Source organism: Desmodus rotundus, chromosome 12, assembly GCF_022682495.2.
Source record: "Desmodus rotundus isolate HL8 chromosome 12, HLdesRot8A.1, whole genome shotgun sequence".
NCBI lineage: Eukaryota > Metazoa > Chordata > Mammalia > Chiroptera > Phyllostomidae > Desmodus > Desmodus rotundus.
Window position 1 is genome coordinate 61781328 of NC_071398.1, and position 15729 is coordinate 61797056.

Consider the following 15729-nt stretch of genomic DNA (forward strand, 5'->3'; position numbering starts at 1 on the left):
GTTGGAAGTGGATCTTGCCCATTCAAGCCTCTGATAATACCAAGGGCACAGCCAATAGGTGAACTGCAGCCTGGTGAGACCCTGAAGCAGAGAACGCTGTGAAAACTGCCCAGTCCTCGAACCCACAGAGACTGAGATGATCAATGTTTTGGTGGGATCCTCTAAATCAGTGATTGTTACACTGCAGTATAAAACTGAGCGAGGATCCCTGCCATTTCCATCTGTGCCCTGGGGTTTCCTGGTTCACCCATTGGGGGTCCGAGGTACCTTCCCATCCACGTGCAGGCTTTAGACTTGGACTCCTGACCTCATATGCCCGGCCTTGAGGCCCCAGCTACAGGTCACCATACGTTGGTGGCTGTTTCCGGAGCAGACAGCTCCAGGTCTCACTCAACTCTCTTCCTTTCTGACCTTTGAGGATGTCCAACCTTTAGTTCAACCACGCATTATCAGTTATGGTATTTAAAGTGTTTTATCCAGCATTTGCTGGTGTTCTTTAACAAGATTTCTTTAAAGATCTATTCTGCTGTCTCGAGGTTTTCCATTCACTCTTCAACCCATCGAAGTCTTACTTCCCACCCTACCAAACCCAAGCTGCTTTAGCAAAAGAGATTATGATCTCTTCATTTCCGAATCCAGTCAACTCTTTCCAGTCCTCCTTTGCCTTGACCTCTGAGCAGGCTGGCAATGTTGGCCACAACTTTTCCTTCCTCCCTCTCCTCCCTGGCTTCTAACTCATTTGTTCACTGTCATTGTTTCCGTTTTCTTAGATGACTTTTTTTTTTTTTGGCCTCCCTCCTAAATGTTGGTGTTCCTCTGAGTTCTAGACTAGGGATTTTTATTCTCCTTCTACAAATTGTACCTGGATGACCTTGTCCACTCCCTTGGCTTCTACTGTCTCGTGTATGATGGGGACTTCCTAATCTGTGTCTCAAGTTGCATTAAGCAGGATAGGTTAGATGAAGCGCCACAAGAAACTATTCCCCCAAATCTCAGCAGAATAACGTGGAAAGGGGTTATTTCTTGCTCATACAGAATTCACTTCAGGTTCTGGTGACCCTCCAGAGAAGCTGTCCCCTATATGGTGACTCAGTGACCCAGCCTCAGAGCTTTCAACCTCACCCCCTCATCACAGCTCTCCGAGCTCACCCTGCAGGGGGCGGGGTCAGAGGAGGTGTTGCTTTAGCAGTGAAGTGATGCAACTAGAAGGGATAGCCATGACTTCTATACCTCGGCCATTGGGCAGAATTTGTCACGTGGCACTGCCCAACCACCAGTGAGGCTCTGACAAAAAGAGCCACATACTGGTTAGGGGTGAGCACTGGTGTCTGCCACACAGGTCTAGGTCTCCGTGAGCCCCAGACCTGCACGTCCACTCACTGTGTCTCTGGCGGGGTGTCCGTCAGGCACCCTAGGTCCGAAAGCAAACTCATTACATCCCCTTCTCCCATATTCTCACTATCAGCCAAAGAGACAGTACAAAAAGCCAAGAGTTAGAGTCCTCTGTCTCCCTTCCCTTCCTCTCACAACTAATGAATGAGTACATTCACTAGTCTGCCTGCCTCTTCTTCCCCATGTCCATGGCCTCTGGTCACATCCCCCCGCTTCTCGTCACACAAGCAATACCAAACCACCTGCTGACTGCCTCTCACCAGTTCCTCCTCTGTTGCCTAAGCCCAAATGTGTTCATGTTACTCCTCTTCAAGAGTCTCTCTGTTGCCTTTAAGGTCAAGTTCGTTTAGGGTCTCGCCCTCCTCTCCAGCCTTCCTTATCTCTTCCATTTCCCATCCCCACCCCACTCTCACACCCACAGCACCAGAGATGGCGAAATAGTATTTGCACTTCCCTGCACGTGACAAAGCAGGCGTTTGCTCACACTATTCCTCTGCCTGGAACACATGAGTCATCTTTCAAGACACAATTGAAACGTCATTTTCATGATGCTTTTCTCGACACCCACTGTCCCTCCTTATTGGGTAGCCTGAGCCCTTTCTCTTTTGGGCCCCACTCCATCCTGTAGAGATGCCCGCTGTCACATCTATGACACTTCATTGCACTTACGTACCCCAGAACATGGCGTGTGGGGTGCTCAGTGAACACTGGTTCATTAGTTAATCCTCAGTCTTGAGCTGCTGATGTTTCCTTCTCTGACTCCTCTTCCTGCTGCCCTTCAGTGACACCTGTGGTCACAGTCTGACATTTTTTCCTCCCTTGTTTTGCTGCCACTCTCCTACATGTCTCTCAGATGAATTTCTATCCCTGCATCTGCCTCCTGCTGGTCCAGGCTCCTCGTATCCCTCAGCTGGCTCACGGCGGGAACCCCTCCTCAGCCAGCGTTCTGTAGCTGCTCTGTCTGCCTCCCAACCTGTTCTCACCCCCAGTTCTAGGGATGCTTTCAGACTGCAAGTTCGATCGTGTTCCCCTTGTTTAAATGAATACCTTTGGTACTGATAACCCACTTCTCTTCCAAAAAGACAGAAGCTCCAAGGGAACTGGCTCCTGCCTGCTTCTTCAGCTCCTTCCCACCCATGCTTCATCTGCCAGCAGCCCGCACGACTCCGGCGAGCTCCCGTGCTTGAAAAACTATCCCCCACGCTAGTTTGTTCGGACATCCTGCCCCCCTTTCTGACACAGGGCTTTTGGGGTTTAATGTTCTGTTCTGTGTGAGCATCACCCACCCTGCCCCCCACATCTTTTGGCCTAAGGAAACCCCAACTCACACAGCAGATCTCGGCTTGTGTTCCTACAGGAAGCCTGCCCTGGTGCCCCGTGTCACAGACACGCACGGGCGGGGGCCCTGCGCCCTCACAGCTCACGGAGTGGCTCCTACCCGCCATGTCTTCGTGTGGTCACAGCCTCCTTTACCTGTTTCCACGAAGGAAGGAGAGGCCATTTTTTGCTCACCGTGACATCCTCAGAACTTACACTCTGCTGTAGCACAAAATAAGTGCTTGTTGTGGAGTGAAAAAACGGATGCTCTCCACCACTGAGATTCAAAATCTTTGATGTTGTCACTGACTCACCTGCTATGTCCTTCCCCTTACGCAGGTGCCAAGTTCTATTACTTCCAGTCTCCAGGCAGGTTTCTGATGGGGACCTCCCCATTCCCCCCGCTCACGCCCTCGTTAAATACCTCAAGTACTGCCCTACCCTCCTAGCCGATTTCCACGCCTCTCTCTCTAGCTGCAGTTTATCTTATGTGATGTGGTGTCGTCTTCCTTAAAGGCCGTGTTTATTATATCCCGATTCAGAAACCTTTAATGGTTCCTTATTAACACTAAAAGTATATCCCTTGCTTGGATTGAAAGACCTCCAACAGTCTGTCTGAAATCCGCCTATGAAACTGAGTTTTCCTTCCCACCTCTTACAAATGCCCCACCCTGGAATCGTGCTGAGCTCTCAGAAATACATCACTCAGACCGAGGAACCAGTCCTGGGCCTGGGCACCCCTCACACACTTTCTCCTTTCTCCCTCCACCCCCGCCCCATCCGGGCCCAGGCCCCAGCCCCAGGTCTGTCTGCACGTAGCCTTGCTGGGTGTCGTCCGCTCTGCTAGGCCCTGGGAGTTGCTCTGTCCTCTGTCTTCCCTAGGCTCTCTGCCTGGTCATCTCTGTCCCGTCCTCTGGTTGTCCCCGTAAATGTCTGCTCCTCACACAGGCCTTCCCCGGTCACCCGTTTTATCCAGACTCTCTCCTGTTACTCTCAGGCATGGATGGCGTCTGCTTCTTTTCTCCATGGTGGTAACACAACCCGTGATTAGCCTCTTCTTCACTTGTCTGGCCGCTCTCTGCTCCGTGAGGCTGCAGGCTCCGTGAGGAGCTTCCCAGAATGACCCACAGCACCCAGCCCGCTGTGTGACCCCTTGTGTTTACTTAATGAGTATACTTATTAATATTGTGTTATTAATAAATGTTGTAAATGGTTTGCCTTCTCTTTGAAGGGCTCTCCATACTCTTAACATAAAGGCTGCACAGCTGGCATTTCACTATGTTTTTAATCCTCACCCAAGGACATGCTTATTGATTTGAAAGAGAGAGGAAGGGGGGAAGAGAGCATTGGTTGCCTCCCGTACACACCCCGATGGGGGATTGAACCCACAACCTAGGTATGTGCCCTGACTGGGGATCAAACCCACAGCCTTTGGTGTACCTGACATCGCTCCCACCAACCGATCCACCAGCCAGGATGGCGCCTAACTCTTCCCACTGCTGCTCAGTTTTTGCTTTATTCACCTTATCTTCGTAGTTAGAATAAATGACACTGTGAGATGCTTGATGACAATGATCACGTCATACTGCTGACCCCCCCCCCGCCCCACACACACCAGTACCTGACATGTGGTTAAATACTCAACATGTACTTAATTAGAAATAAATTTGTCTTATCCCTTGTGCTCTGACGTTCATGTTTCAAAAGATATGAAAGAAGTTCTCTGCCTATGGGATTAAAAAAATACAGTGTTGGCCTCAAAGAGGAAGTCTGCCCTTGAGTTTCATTGATTTGCAACACAGCTTGATGAGGCCACGACAGTGACAGTAGTTACTTCGTCATTTTTGAAAAATAAGAGTAGCAGCGGAAGCAAGCGGGAGTTCAGTTTGAGGCGGCGGCTTCTCATGACTGGTCGTTTTCTTAAAAGGTAAATGGATTTACCCCATGCTCTTAATCTAGACAAAATGATCATTCACCAAAGGAAAATGTCATCTAATTGTTAGTAGTTTCTATCATTTTTTGTCTTCTAAACTTTATTTGGTGGGAAAAGGGTTGGGTTTGAATGCATGGAGCTGGTGAATTTAAAGGCAACCAGGAAGATTCTGCGGTGCTGGACAGAATGAGAAAAAGCGTATATAGCATTGTTTCTATTTTAAGTTATGCTTCTGTCAAGGGTGTGAGTGTTGTTTCTCAAGGACAATGTGTTTCCTTCTTTCCTGTGCCTGGATTGTAAGTTAGCTGTTGCCCTGTGGCGTTGGGTAATGGGTTTGTCTTTCAGGGTGGGGCGGCCTGACTTTTTATTAGGGTGGCTGTGGTAACAATTCTTTGGGGCAGTTGCGAGTTCAGAGCCACTGTTGTGAAGGTTAGGATTTTACAGAAACCTGTGAAGGTCTTCTCTTCCACCTCCCCAGGGGTAGGGTCTACTGTAAGTTCATAGGCTAAGTTCTCACTCTGTTTGTTTAGCACAAACACGTATTTCGATATATTTAAAATGCTATATAAATATTTTATGATGCTTTACAGAGCATTGTTGATTTTTAAATGAAAAACAGGAGCAAAAAAGTGCTAGAAAAATCGTTACCACTGCTGATTCTGCTACGCATGGTGGCTTTCTGGTCTCCCGGCTCAGAGCTCTCACACGATTTCCCTGCTGGTGCCTCTCTTATGTCTCAGTGCGTGATCTAAAGAAGCTGAGTAGACTTGGAAGTCACTGGATATGAAGTTGCTGTTGTTACTGGCCCATAGCAATGAGGTCCTGCTCCCGACCCTCCCCCGTGCCCAAGGACTTGGAAATTGATTCCCTTTTGAGAGCCGGACAATTAAACAATGGATGGCATTCGTCGTCTAAATAAATTACCTTAAAATACAGTGATATAGCAGAGCCAAAAGTTCTCACCATGGGTTTACTTTAATAGGAAATAAAATTGTGGCCTCCTAAAATTGTTTTATTATAAAGTAATGAAATACAAGTAATAATACAAGTGGAAACATTTATGAACAAGCAGGGAACTGGTTAAGCAAGCTGGAGTACATAGCGGTAACAAAGACCTGGCCCCGTGAAAAATGCTTATGGAAAACTTTTAGTGGCATGGGAAAATGCCTGTGAATACAAGCTTTTTTAAAAAAAAATAAGTAAATAAGGATGTGTGAATAAATACCTCAACTAGTCTTTTAAAGATGCATGGCAGACACTCTCTCATATATGTGAAATCTTTACAAATCGGACTTGTAGATACAGAGAACAGATGCCGGAGACGGGGGTGGAGGCGAAATGTGGGAAGGGGGTCAAAGGTACACGCTTCCAGCTGGAAGAGAACTAAGTCCCGGGGACGCAATGTGCAGCTCGGTGAGTACAGCCAAGAAGGTGTTACAAATCTGAAAGTTGCTGAGAAAGTAGGTCTTAAACGTTCTCATCACAAGAAAGAAATTGTAACTAACTTATTGTGGTGATCATTGCCCTATATATGTACATCAAATCATTAATTTGTACACCTTCCATGTGATGTGTCAATTATGTCTCAATAACACTGGGGAAAAAAAACCCTAAAAAAAATTAAATTCATGGAAGTACAAGGAAAAGGAAATACTCTAAACTATTAACCATTGGTAGTGGGAGTTTGGATGGTTTTACTTTTCTGCTTTCCAGTACTTTGTACTTTTTGGTACAAGTAAATAAATAAAAGGGGGGGAATAGAGAACCACGGCCTAGACACAGGCACTGACATACTCGAAAAGCCGGTGTGTGAACAGAAGCGTCTGATGGGGCCAGAGGAAGGACCACCAACAGCAGGTTTGTCCAAGTTCACTCAATCCGGCCAGGGAAGAGGGAGGCAGACGCCGCAGACCTAGGTGACAGTCAGTATTAAAAACATCTGCCATGACTGGTGTGGCTCAGTGGATTAAGCTCAGGCCTGTGGACCACAGGGTCCCTGGTTGGATTCCCAGTCGAGGGCACATGCCTGGGCTGCTGATCTCCAGTAGGGGGCACGCGAGAGGCAACCAGACAATGATGTTTCTGTCCCTCTCTTTCTCCTTCCCCTCTCTCTAAAAATAAATTAAAAATAAAATCTTTTAAAAAAATATTATAAAAAAATATCCATTTGTCTTCTCCCGTCCTTACTTCAGTTCAGTGCTTACCAAACAAAACGGTGGTTTGAATTAGCTTTCTTACATGTTCTGCTAGAATGCGACTCGTCACACCAACATGCTCCTTCTGTCATTTCAGTTCATACCTCCGTCTCCCGTGAGTTGGTTGGTGGGAGTTAGTTCTGGGGTGATCGGTCAATTCTAGGCTCCCTGATAAGATCAAATTTCTAGACCTGCAAAGCTGAGGACTGGCTGCTGAGCTGCGGCAACCACACCACAGTCTGTGACCATTGACGTCGCGAAAATGCCCGCCCACGACCTGCCTCTCTCTCCTTGTTACTGCTCTTACACTGAGATCGCAGTTGACCCCTCCACTGCCTCTCCTTCCAGGCTTTCTCAGCGGTGCCTTCTTCCTTTTCAGGGGAAGACAGTATGGGAGGAGGTTCATCCCAACCTGAATGCAACAGTGGTAAGTTCAGGACAGAAACCACTACCTGCCTCACTGCTGAGTTAAAAGGAACTGGAGTGACTGGAAAGGGCGCTGTAATGACACAGCATTTCTGAAGTGGGAAGAGCCCTACTTCTCCGTGGTGAAGAGTGAAAAGGGGGCCGGAGAGAACGGATCCTCCAAGTTTGAGTGAAGGGCGTCTCTGTGCCTGGTACTAGACCAGCCTGGTAGTGTGGGGAAATGGAGTTCACGTCCCTTCCTTCCCACCCCATTTGTGGTGCAGGTGTTGGGAAAACTCCCCGTGGCTCCTTTCACTTCCCTACACACAAATGAACAAGCCAAGAAAGCAGCGAGGTCAGACCGCCGAGGATCTTGGACAACATTAGTTCTGGAATTCCCTCTTGGTACTTGACTCCCTGGCCTTGAGATTGATTCTCTGCTTAAAGCCGAGGGAGCATATCTCCCCAGGAGTCCTATTCAAAGCTTTGAGGGAGACACAGAGGTTTTTGTTTATCAAAGGGACATATGGGGCTGTAGAAACACTAGGCTTTTCCCTCATTTGTGTGGCTGATGGTTTTGTAAGTTCTGGCTCTAATTTCCAGTTAAAGGATGCAGGATCTAAGGACTGATGTTCTCTCCGTTTGCCGAGTTCTAGCCCCCAGTGTTAATCTCCACTGGGTGCTTGGAGGGGGTGGGACACCTGGGACACTTAAGCTGGAAAGATGCCTGGAACGTGGCAGATACACTAATCCCCTTCACGTTCTCTCATAGGCCAAACCAAGCCAACAGCTACCACTGCACCCCATTTCTACTCCAAGTAAGTGATCATTCTCACACCCATTTCATCGTGTACCAGTGGTGCTTGATTTTGTGTTGACAGCTCGGCCTCCGGGACTTGGGGAAGGACGTCTGGGGAGAAGGGGTCAGAAACAGTGGAAGAACTAAATCAGTTTTTTATCCTTACAGTGTTTTCCTTAACCTAGGGACCCCAAAGCCTCAAGAGATCCATGAATCTCTTAAGTTTATAAATAAAACTTGCCGTATGGGGCCACCTATGAACATTTTTAAAAATTACAGTTGACATGCCATATTATATTAGTTTCAGGTGTACAGCATAGCGATTAGACGTTTATATAACTTACAACTCATTCTGCCAACCCGCCTCCCATTTGGCAACTGTCAGTTCTTGCTCTGTATCTATGAGTTTGTTTCTGCTTTGTTTGTTTGTTTGTTTATTTTTTTGGATTCCACACATAAGTGAAAACATACGCTATTTTTCTTTCTCTGTCTGACTTTTTTCACTTAGCATAATACCCTCTAGGTCCATTCATGTTGTTAGAAATGGCAAGATTCTACTCTTTTTTATGAATAATATTCCATTATATAAACATCTGCCCACAACTTTCCTCTCTCTCATTGTTGCTGCTCTTATTTTGAGATCACAGTTGCTCCCTCCACTGCCTCTCCTCTCCAGGCTTTCTCAGAGGTGTATATATGTCACATCTTCTTTATCCATTTGTCTATTGGTGGACACTTAGGCTGCTTCCATATCTTGACTATTGTAAATAATGCTGCAATGAACATAAGGGTGCATATGTCTTTCCAAATTAGTATTTTGAGTTTCTTCAAATAGATTCCCAGAAGTAGAATCACGGGGTCATAGGCGGTTTCATTTTCAGTTTTTTGAGGAACATTATACTCTTTCCTAGTAGCTGCACCAATTTACCATCCCACCAACAGTGCACGAGGGTTTCTTTTTCTCCACATCCTCACCAACACTTACTTGTGGATTTACTGATGATAGCCATTCTGACAGGTGTAAGGCGGTATTTCATTGTGATTTTAATTTCCATGATGTTGAGCATATTTTCATTTGTCTATTGACCATCTGTATGTCCTCTTTGGAAAAATGTCTATTTAGGTCCTCTGCCCATTTTTCTTGGTGTTAAGTTGTATGAATTTCTTATATATTTTGGATATTGACCTCTACTCAGATGTATCATTGGCAAATATAGTACCTTCTCCCATTCAGTAGGTTGACTTTTCATTGTTATTTTTTAATGGTTTTCTCTCTGTGCAAAACTTTTTAGTTTGATGTATTCCCATTTGTTTAATTTTTTTGTTTGTTTCCTTTGCTCAAGGAGTCACATCCAAAAAGATACTACTAAGAGCAACATCAAAGAGTTTACTGCCTATGTTTTCTTCTAGGAATTTTATGGTTTTGAGTCTTACATTTACGTCTTTAATCCATTTTGAGTTTATTCTAGTGTATGGTGTAAGAAAGTAATCCAGTTTGATTCTTTTGCATGTTTTTCCAGTTTTCTAAACATCCTTTATTGAAGAAACCGTCTTTACCCGCCTATATATTCTTGTACCCTTGTCATAGATTAATTGTCCACGTAGGCATGGGATTATTTCTGGGCTCTCTATTCTGTTCTGTTGATCTATATGTCTGTTTTTATGCTAGCACCATGCTGTTTTCACTACTATGGCTTTGCAGTATAGTTTAATATCAGGTAGTATGATACCTCCAACTCTGCTCTTCTTTCTCAAGATGGCTTTGGCTATTTAGGATCTTTTGTGGTTCCATATAAATTTTAGGATTATTTGTTCTAGTTCTGTGGAAAAAATTCCAGCGGTATTTTGATAGGGATTGCACTGAATCTGTAGGTTGCTTTGGGTAGTGTGGATATTTTAACAATGTTAATTCTTCCTATCCATGAGTATAGTATGGCCTTCCATTTATTGGTGTCTTCTTCAATTTCTTTCTTCAGTATCTTATAGTTTTTGAGTACAGGTCTATTGCCTCCTCGGTTGAATTTATTCCTAGGTATTTCATTCTTGTTGATGCAGTTTTAAATGGGATTGTCATAATTTCTCTTTCTGAGAATTTGTTAGTGGTGTGGGAAAAAGGCAATCAATTTCTGAATATTAATTTGGTATCCTGCGATTTACTGAGTTCATTTATTCTAATAATTTTTGGTGAATTTTCTAGGGTTTTCTCTATATAGCCATCTGCAAATAATGACAGTTTAACTTCTTCCTTTCCAATTTGGATGCCTTTTGTTTCTTTTTCTTGTCTGATTGCTGTGGCTCGGACTTCCAATACTGTTAAACAAAAGTGGTGAAAGTGGACATTCTTGTCTTGTACCTGATCTTAGAGAAAAAGCTTTTAGCTTTTCACCAGTAATGATGTGATTGGTAGGTTTGTCATGGATGGCCTTTATGATGATAAAGTGTGTTTCCTCTATCCCCACTTTGATGAGAGTTTTTATCGTGAATAGATGTTAGATTTTGTCCAATACTTTTTCTGCATTTATTGATATAATCATGTGACTTTTTCATTTGGTTCTGTGGTGTATCACATTAACTGATTTGTGGATATTGAACTAGCCTTGCATCCCAGGAATAAATCCCATTTATTCATGGTATATAATCTTTTCAATGTATTACTGAATTCAGTTTACTGATATGTTGTTGAGGACTTTTATATGTATGTTCACAGCCTATAATTCTCTCTCTCTCTCTCTCTCTCTCTCTCTCTCTTTTTTTGGAGTGTTTTTCTCTGGTTTTCATGCCTCATATTGCTGGCCTCATACAATTAGTTTGGGAGCCTTTCCTCCTCTTCAATTTTTTGGAATAGTTTGAGAACTATGAACATTTTTTAAGGGGAAAGAGTCCAGAGCTTTCATTGAGGCCTCAAACAGATCTGAAACCTGAAACCAAAACGTTGAAAACCAGTGGCAAGTGTGAAAGCTATGTCAGAGGTTTATCCATAAAAGGGAAATGTTACACTCGGGTCTTTAGGAACGGTCTTCAAGGAGCCCAGAAAGTCATCTGCTCCCTTTCTTTGCCACAACAGAAAAGAACTTCATTTGGTCTTAGCCTTTCTTGCTGGGATTCTACTGGCACTACTATTGATGACGATTGTCTTCCTTCTCATAAAGAGCTACAGGAAATGTAAGTGGCTTCTGGGAGATGGGGCAGCACCTCTTTCTCTGCCATTGAAAATGGAGTTAGCCTTGAGTGGAAAACAGAAAGGAGAGGGTAAAACCTGCTCAGCCCACCTTCTCTGCAGACCGCAGACTGGAGTCCCTCCATTTCTCACCTGCCATCCTGACCCTCCGCCTTTCCCACCTACATCTCCTCCCAGCCCACCCATTCACCCAAGACTGAAGGGAGAGGCTTCCAATTCCTCCAGACCCCATCAGTGAGATTTGTCCCTTTTCTTCCTGGCACTTGTGGCAGGTCGCTCAAGGCCCCAGGCTCTGGATCCTCACTCAGACTCTCTGGCCGAGGTAAGATGACCGTGCGGTTTCCATGACCATGGAAACCTGCTGCCGTTGGATTCTGCCTCTATGCCGTGCCTTATCCACTAGACTAGGGGTTGTTTTCTGGGTGCTGGGCAGGTGCTTCTTCGCAGGGTTCTTCTGCTCTCTTTGGGTCTTCTCCGACCAAAGCTTTCAAGTTGCTCCTGAAGAGGCCCTTGCTTCTTAAGAGACAGGTTGAATTAGCTCATCGTCTTCCCCCTTCCTCTGTAGTTTTCGTCCACCCCGGACAAGCCACTTAGCTCTGCTGGCACGGATTTCAAAATCGCAGGAGAAACGAGAGACGGCTGCAGCGCAGACTGTCCAGGAGACGCGAGCTCTGTCGTCTACGCTCAGATTCGTGTGGCCAGCTCACCCTGAGTTTCCAACGGCTTGGACCCTCTTCCTCTCGCATCAGCTCCATCCTCACACATCGCTTTCCCTCCTTAGAAATTTGGGACCACGGTCTGGGTGGAACTGCAGATGGAGCTGTTTGGGCGCGATCTAGCCGCCCTAGCCAGCAGTTTTGTGACCCACATCAGTCTTTTTCGTGGCCCGAGAGAAGACTGCTGGCCTTCCCACTTGGACGGATAGCATGTGAGCCCCCTCAAGGCCAAGCCTGCCTCCCTTTGCCCCCTTCCAAAGCACACGGCACAGACTCGGTGCTCCAAGAGTGTTCACTCAGTGTCATCGATCAACGTGGGAGGAGGAAACCAAAGGAACACTCTAGCAAGAATTACAAATAAAATCAAACCCTCTGCCATGTTGGCTCCTTCTTCATCATGTCTCCCTGTTACCTCCAAATACCGGGGCCAAATCTCCAGAGCTCGTCCCCAGCCGGAAGGGACTAGCAGAGGTGATGGTCCTCAAGGTCAGGGCTGATCCAGGCACAGGTCTCAGCCTCTACCACTACCCGGCCACATTCATTTAGACCTAAAAACACCTCTTAGTGCAAGAATAAGTGAGACATAACATACACGCGCCCTCTGTGTATCCCAGAGTTCTACACAAACGTGAGGTCCCTGCAGTGTGAAGCGCTATTCATATGTGGATGTTCATCTCCTTCCAATAGCATGAGGTATGCATAGCATCGTTAGATGGGAACTAGAGATTAATCTATTAATCCCCCAAATCCCAATGGATAATTCCATAGGCGGTCCCAGTAAAAATACCCATAAGATTATTTCTTACTCAGCAAGATTACTCTAAAGTTCCTATGTTAACAAAAACCAAAAAAACAAATAAAAATAAGTAAATTTTAAAAAATAAGTAAATTTTACTTATTTTTCCATATAAATAAGTAAATAGGTAAAAGTAATATGGGAAACCTGGCCCCAACAGTTAACTGAAAGTACTGTTTTACTAAGCATATAAAGACTAATTAAAATGATATGTTAATAGTACATGAATAAACAAATCAATAGCATAGAATAAAAAGACCAGAAATAGGCCAAAACGCACAAGGAAATTCAGGTATGATGAAGACTGCATATCAAATCATTGAGGGGAAATGGTTTATTCAACAAACGGCATGAGACAAGCCAGTAGTCATGTAGACAAAAGTATAATTGGACCTATTTCTCACTCACTCCTTATACAAAAATAAATTCCAGCTGTATCAAAAATTTAACTGTAAAAAAAATCATTAAAGTACTAGAAGAAAATATGAAAGAATTTAAAAAATAATCTCAGAATGAAGCATGCCTTTTGAACATATGACACAAAGCCCAGAAACCAAGAATGATTGATTGACTTGATTAGGAAATGCCGTTCCTAGGCAAAGGAGACAAAGGAAAAGCCTAGAAAATACTTGCAAAGCTTCTCATTGACAAAGGCTGATTTTCTTAGTATATTAAGAGCTCTTCGATGACTCAATAAAAAAAGGAGGGGGACAAAGGAGAAGGTTTGGGGATACACAGGAAAGGAAACGTAAATGTCTTTACACGTAGGAAGAGATGCTCAACTAATTTCATCATAAGAGAAAGAGTGATGGCAGCTACACTTAGATAGTTTCCATCAGTAAGATTAGCAAGATTCACCGTGTTTGCTAACAAAATGGGCAAGACTGTGGGGAGCCACGGCACACACACGTTACGGGTGGGAGAGTCAGCTGGTACAACTACACGGGAGGCAATGTGGCAATTGCTAACACCGTTTGAAAGTCTATTTCTATGAATTGATCCTACTTAAACATGTGGCAAGTCACCTATGAAGGGGTTCGGAGCGGATGTCCCTAAGGTGCGCCACTTCGGCATGGGGATTATTTTGAGCTGAACGCAACTGAGATCCTGCAGGTTTACGAGAAACTTTCACCTCTCCCTTAAAGAATTTAAATTGAAGCTCTTGCTCACAATGAGAGTTATCACCAGAAGTAGCTGTTTATGACCTATTTCTGTGGCAGGGCAAGCATCCAATTACTGAACATCTGCTCTTCCTATCGTCCCGTGGACAGCGTTCCTCCCCTCTGACGCCCTACGGCTCCCTACCTCACTCCTTAGCTCAGGGTGTCTTCGATACCTCACCTCCCCTTTCTGCCTCTGAACCTCTCGTGTATGTGGGGTCTCTGACTCTCTCGGACATGTGGGGTTCCCGTGTGCCCAAAATTAAATTTGATTTCCTCCATTAATCTGTCTCCTGTCGAAGGGTCGAGGAACAGTCTTCTCTCCCGGGCCCCATGTAATTCTCATTACAGCATTCTTCAAATTGGCTAAAACTTAGTGAGGTTTGTGATACTGTCAGTATCTAAGTATTTGGTGTGTATTCACGGAATCCTCACAAAACCAAGTTACGGTTGTTATTCTTGTCATTTAGATCCAGAAATGGAGGCACAGAGAGGGTGAAGTCACTTGCCTGGGACTCGAACCAGGTCAGCTGGTTTCAGAGCTGGCACTTCTACCCATCATGCTCAACTCTCTGAAATGGTGGCGGACTCAGGAGACCCTCAGTGTCTACTGAGGAGGGACTGGCTGATGAGTACGAGGTAGCTATTAAAGCAGCGGGGGCAGCTCTTTGCTTAAGTTGTGAGAAAAAAGATTTCTTCAAGTGGTATTGCTGAATGAAAGGGGCATGCCGTGGAATGGAATTCTGCATATTCTTTTTAAAAATATTTTTTATTTATTTATTTTTAGAGGCAGGGGTGGGAGAAAAGGGGAGAGAAACATGGATCGGTTGCCTCTTGCACATCCCAAACTGGGGACCTGGCCCGCAACCCTGGCATGAGCCCTGACTGGGAGTCAAACTGGCAACCTTCCGGTTCGCAGGCCAGCGCTCAGTCCACTGAGCCGCACCAGCCAGGGTTGCGTGTTCTTTATTCAAGAAGAAAATGCCTGTGTGTGCGCGCACACACACCCGTATTTGTGTACATTAGCATGTCTCCTGAAGGAAACACTCTTAACTGGTCTCAGTGACGACCCATAACCTCTTTATAAAGGAGGGGCTGAGGGGCAGGGTGCAGGGATGTAGCCTTTCCCTTAAAATCCTTTTGTAACTTTGCACGTTCCCCCCTTGCCTGTCGAGCGTCTTCAGGGGACTGATACCCAGTGCTGCCTTTCCCCATCTGAATTCTGAACCAATCGAGAAATGAGAGAGGACTTGGAAGACAGAGAACCAAGTGTCATCTTTGTTATAAACCGAGTCCCCACGGGAGAAGGCAGTGGCGTGTCCTGACGGTGGGCTTCAGACCGAGACTCCCACGCTGACAGCGCCACACCAAAGCAGGTCCCCTCCCCGCCCCACGACCTAGCCAGTGCTTGGCTGTCCCCACAGGTTTCAGAAGAGGTCACATGCTGTTTGTAAGCTGCACCCAAATGATTAAAAAAGAAAGAGGAAGGACAGAGTAGGTTCGCCTAGTTCCTACCCCCCAACTCCCAGATCACACAGGTCTCCCATCTCCGATGGGGCGTCACTGCGGAATGTCACCAGGGAAAGAATAGGGAGTGGGGAGCAGGGAGCATCCTCCACAAACTTCTTTTAAAAAATATATTCAATAATTTTAAAAAATCAAAGGAAGGGAATTCAAGTTCAAAGGGCTGCAATAATGTACCCAAGGCCTCCAGCTAGTGAGTGGCAGGATGAACTTGAAACCAAAGCCTCTGACTTCAGGTTCCTGGCATCTGGGCTCTGCCACCCCCCTCTGCCCCCACTGCTCCAGAGCACGTGGAGTGGAAGAAAAAGAAAACC

At 45.4% G+C, this 15729-nt stretch overlaps 1 protein-coding gene across 1 annotated transcript; it reads left to right on the plus strand.

Moving 5' to 3' along the window:
• Nucleotides 1-4532: 4532 nt before the first annotated feature.
• Nucleotides 4533-12772, plus strand: C12H1orf162 (chromosome 12 C1orf162 homolog). Its single transcript, XM_024570677.4, has 6 exons — nucleotides 4533-4636; nucleotides 7217-7264; nucleotides 8015-8060; nucleotides 11106-11203; nucleotides 11492-11541; nucleotides 11785-12772. The coding sequence occupies exons 2-6, from the start codon at nucleotides 7228-7230 to the stop codon at nucleotides 11929-11931; spliced, it is 378 nt and encodes a 125-aa protein (XP_024426445.1). The 5' UTR covers nucleotides 4533-4636; nucleotides 7217-7227; the 3' UTR covers nucleotides 11932-12772.
• Nucleotides 12773-15729: the final 2957 nt, after the last annotated feature.

Coding starts and splice junctions, on each gene's coding strand:
- C12H1orf162 (XM_024570677.4), top strand. CDS start 7,228: ATGGGAGGAGGTTCATCCCAACCTGAATGCAACAGTG. Junction 11,204..11,491: donor CATAAAGAGCTACAGGAAAT/GTAAGTGGCTTC, acceptor CACTTGTGGCAG/GTCGCTCAAGGCCCCAGGCT. Junction 11,542..11,784: donor ACTCAGACTCTCTGGCCGAG/GTAAGATGACCG, acceptor CTTCCTCTGTAG/TTTTCGTCCACCCCGGACAA.